Genomic DNA, 3,221 nt, shown 5'->3' with positions numbered 1-3,221 from the left:
ATATTATTTAAGTGTTATGGAACAAAAACGGTGTGTGTGTGTGTGTGTGTGTGTGTGTGTGTGTGTGTGTGTGTGTGTGTGTGTGTGTGTGTGCGTTCGTGCGTGCGTGCATGAGTGAGTTTTCAATCAAATAAAACCTTTGAAGATTTTGGTTACTGCTCATTCTCCACAATATGCCTGTCCATTCTCAATGACAGACTCAAGTCAAGTATGTGTGAACAGTGCTATGTTCATTTCCTATGGAGTAGATAGAGGTGAAGAGAGAAAGCAAACCCCACGCATCTGCCGACACTCATCATTGAGTGTTATCGATGTTGTTCCATAGCAATGCGCATGCGCGCTCTCTATAATTCACCCGATTGACATAGTGCTGCTTTATGATTTGCCGCGTTGGCTGCTGTGATGGGTCTTCTGATGGATCCCCAATAGGACCCGCTGAGGAAAAAAAGAGATCACCTCGACCAGGGGTAAGAGACTCGCGTTGCGGTCTTTCCTCGTCCGTTTAAGTTTTTCGTTATTAGATGATGAGGAAGTTCGGCGGTTCTTGAGATAAACAAGATGAAAAACGGCGGGGAAAAGAGTGGAGTGGAGCATCGATGACTTATTTATTCCGCTTGTTGTTTTCCTTCCTCTAGTCGTGTGGTCGTCTGTAGCCTACGTAAAAAAACGACGCAAAAACGACGCATGTCAGTGACATGCGTCGTTTTCGTATGCGCGCGTTTTTTGTTAATCATATCACATGTGCAGACGTCTGAGCAGACGACGTCATCAACCAATTAAATGAAATCAGTTCGATAACATTCATTCTGATTAAAGTCCCTTGCATTTCTGAAGCAAAGCCTTAGGCCTGGTAGTTTATTTGATTTGATAACATATATTTCACTTGTAGTACAAGATGCAAGTATGACTAAGCTATAGTTGTAAAAGTTGTGACAATTTAGAACAGAATCATTAGCAGCACATTTTATGTTTAAATATTTTTAATAATTGTATCCAAAACGCCAAAAATAACTATTTCCACTTTCACATTTTTGTTTGTTGATACGACTGCAACCCTTTCATTTCTTTAGTCCTCTTAGCATCAAATAATTAAATATCAACAGGTATTACAATACTTCCTAAGTAGGATGATTTATTGCTGTTAAGATGTGTGTGTGTGTGTGTGTGTGTGTGTGTGTGTGTGTGTGTGTGTGTGTGTGTGTGTGTGTGTGTGTGTGTGTGTGTGTGTGTGTGTGTGTGTGTGTGTGTGCATGTGCGCATGTATGACTCATCCGTGGGTGGCAATTCAGTCACCTCAGGACTCAGGTCACCTCCCATCCACTACAAACGGCCACCATACCTTCAGAACACAGTGACACCACAGCTGGATCCACCAGTATTTTATAACCACCCCCCCCCCCCCCCCCCCCCCCAAAACTGGGGGGGGGGGGGGGGGGGGGGGGGGGGGGGGGGTGGTTATAAAATACTCAGAGTGTTATGTTTACAGCCAGATACATGCACAGTGCGAACCCCTGAACTGTGAAATTGTCAAGTATAATATCTGTGTGTCTCTGAACATCAGCTTATCTGATTGCGACCCCCTGAAGTGACGCTGGAGCTCTGTCTCTGGGTATGGGTCAGAGAGAGAGGAGCACCCCTGCACCCCTGCTCCCTGAAGGGACCTCCACAAACCTCTTGAAACCAATGATATGGCTTTTGGCATTTTATTCATCAAGCGACATGACGTGATGTGGTGTTTTTCCTTTGTTTGAACAATTGTTATTGTTCTGAAAATAAAATTATTTGAATCGCATCCAGCGCAATTGACTCTAAGAGCCAGTATGGTCTGTCCTATAAAATTGTATAAAATGACCCGGGCATCCTCTTCTTATTGTGAGGTTGTCAAATTGGAGAACTGGACTCTTGGCTTACTTTCAGTAAATCATTTCTTTGTTCATTTATGTAACCATTTTATTGACTGTATCATTGACTGAAAGGCTGAACAAAGTATATAATTATAGTAAATAAGATAAGTTATAAAGTGAAGTTTCCATTAACAACCGGAAAAATACAATTCCTACAACGATAGTTGTAAGAATCAAAATGCAGGGATTGGTATTTTGCATTGCTTTAACGCAGTACATTAACGCGCAAACCTTTGGAGGTTTGTGAATCTAAGACCCTAACCCCCTGCGTCCCCCAGGCTCTCCCCGTCCGACGTCCCACCCCCTGTTCCCCGTGGTGCTGGTGTGTAGGTGCTCCAGGGCTGAGGTGTCATGGCGTTCTGTCCTGAGCCCTGTGCGTCCAGAGGACACTCTCCAGAAAAGGAGGTGGGAGGCCCCCTTTCCTCCCTTCAAGGAAATAAAAGCATTCATTAGTTAGTAAATAATGTGAACATTAATTAAATAATTACTTAAAACATGCACATTTGTAAAATAGAATAAAGAAAAAAAGTACAGGGTGAAAAAAACAATAATGTCCACTATATGAAGAACAATTCTGATTCTAGAGAGACACGCATTTACATTATTATTACATTTCATTTCTTTGAATGTTTCATTACCAAAGTATACATTACTTTTGCTTGGATCCGTTTGAGCTGCAGTTGTGAATCCTTCTGGCCTGTCTCCCCTGGCAGCCTGCCTCTATCTGTATGCGGTTCGGTGTTCGGTCATATCTCCACCACTTCTACGAGGAGTGTTCGTCCTCCATGCGGGAGAGAGACCCAGAGGACCAGTACCAGGGATCAGCCCGGGACTGGAGCTCAGCCACCTGGAGCTCAGCAGCCTGGAAGGTACGCTCCAATCCCGTGAGCGCCAGGGCTGCTCTGAGCTTTTCATGCTGTGACCTCTGACCTCTCTCAGTCTCTGTATTGATTTGGTCAAAACATAAAACATATGTTTTATGTTTTGAGAATCAGTTGAGAATCAGTACTGGGTCTATCTGTCTGTCTGTCTGTCTAGCTATCTATCTAGATGTCTTTCTGCCTATTGATCTCACTGTCTGTCCGTCTGTCCGTCTGTCCGTCTGTCCGTCTGTCCGTCTGTCCGTCCGTCTGTCTGTCCAGGTGTCCCTGGCCCTGAGTCTCCTCCTGCTGGGGGCGGGCGTGGCCGGTCTGTCCGTGGGGTTCTCCGGCGCCCGCCGCATCGAGTCCTTCGGCGAGGGCGAGCTGCTGTTCGTGGACGCCGCCGCCGTCCGCCACAACGAGGCGCTGCGCGTGGGCGTGGCGGCGGGCGCCCTGC

General features: G+C 45.7%; 1 protein-coding gene across 1 annotated transcript in view; it reads left to right on the top strand.

Annotated features, from left to right (window-relative positions):
• Positions 1 to 231: 231 nt before the first annotated feature.
• The window catches only part of nrsn1l (neurensin 1-like), a 3,543-nt gene continuing 553 nt past the window's right edge, over positions 232 to 3,221 (top strand). The window contains exons 1-4 of the mRNA XM_060044183.1: positions 232 to 467; positions 2,183 to 2,309; positions 2,618 to 2,773; positions 3,047 to 3,221. The exon at positions 3,047 to 3,221 is cut by the window's right edge and continues 553 nt beyond it. Coding sequence (XP_059900166.1) covers positions 2,256 to 2,309; positions 2,618 to 2,773; positions 3,047 to 3,221 — 385 coding nt within the window. The 5' untranslated portion in view covers positions 232 to 467; positions 2,183 to 2,255. The remainder of the gene's footprint in view (positions 468 to 2,182; positions 2,310 to 2,617; positions 2,774 to 3,046) is intronic.

The sequence above is a fragment of the Gadus macrocephalus genome, chromosome 22, assembly GCF_031168955.1.
Source record: "Gadus macrocephalus chromosome 22, ASM3116895v1".
NCBI lineage: Eukaryota > Metazoa > Chordata > Actinopteri > Gadiformes > Gadidae > Gadus > Gadus macrocephalus.
The sequence above is the reverse complement of the archived record's forward strand: the minus strand, read 5'-3'. Positions and strand labels throughout refer to the sequence as shown.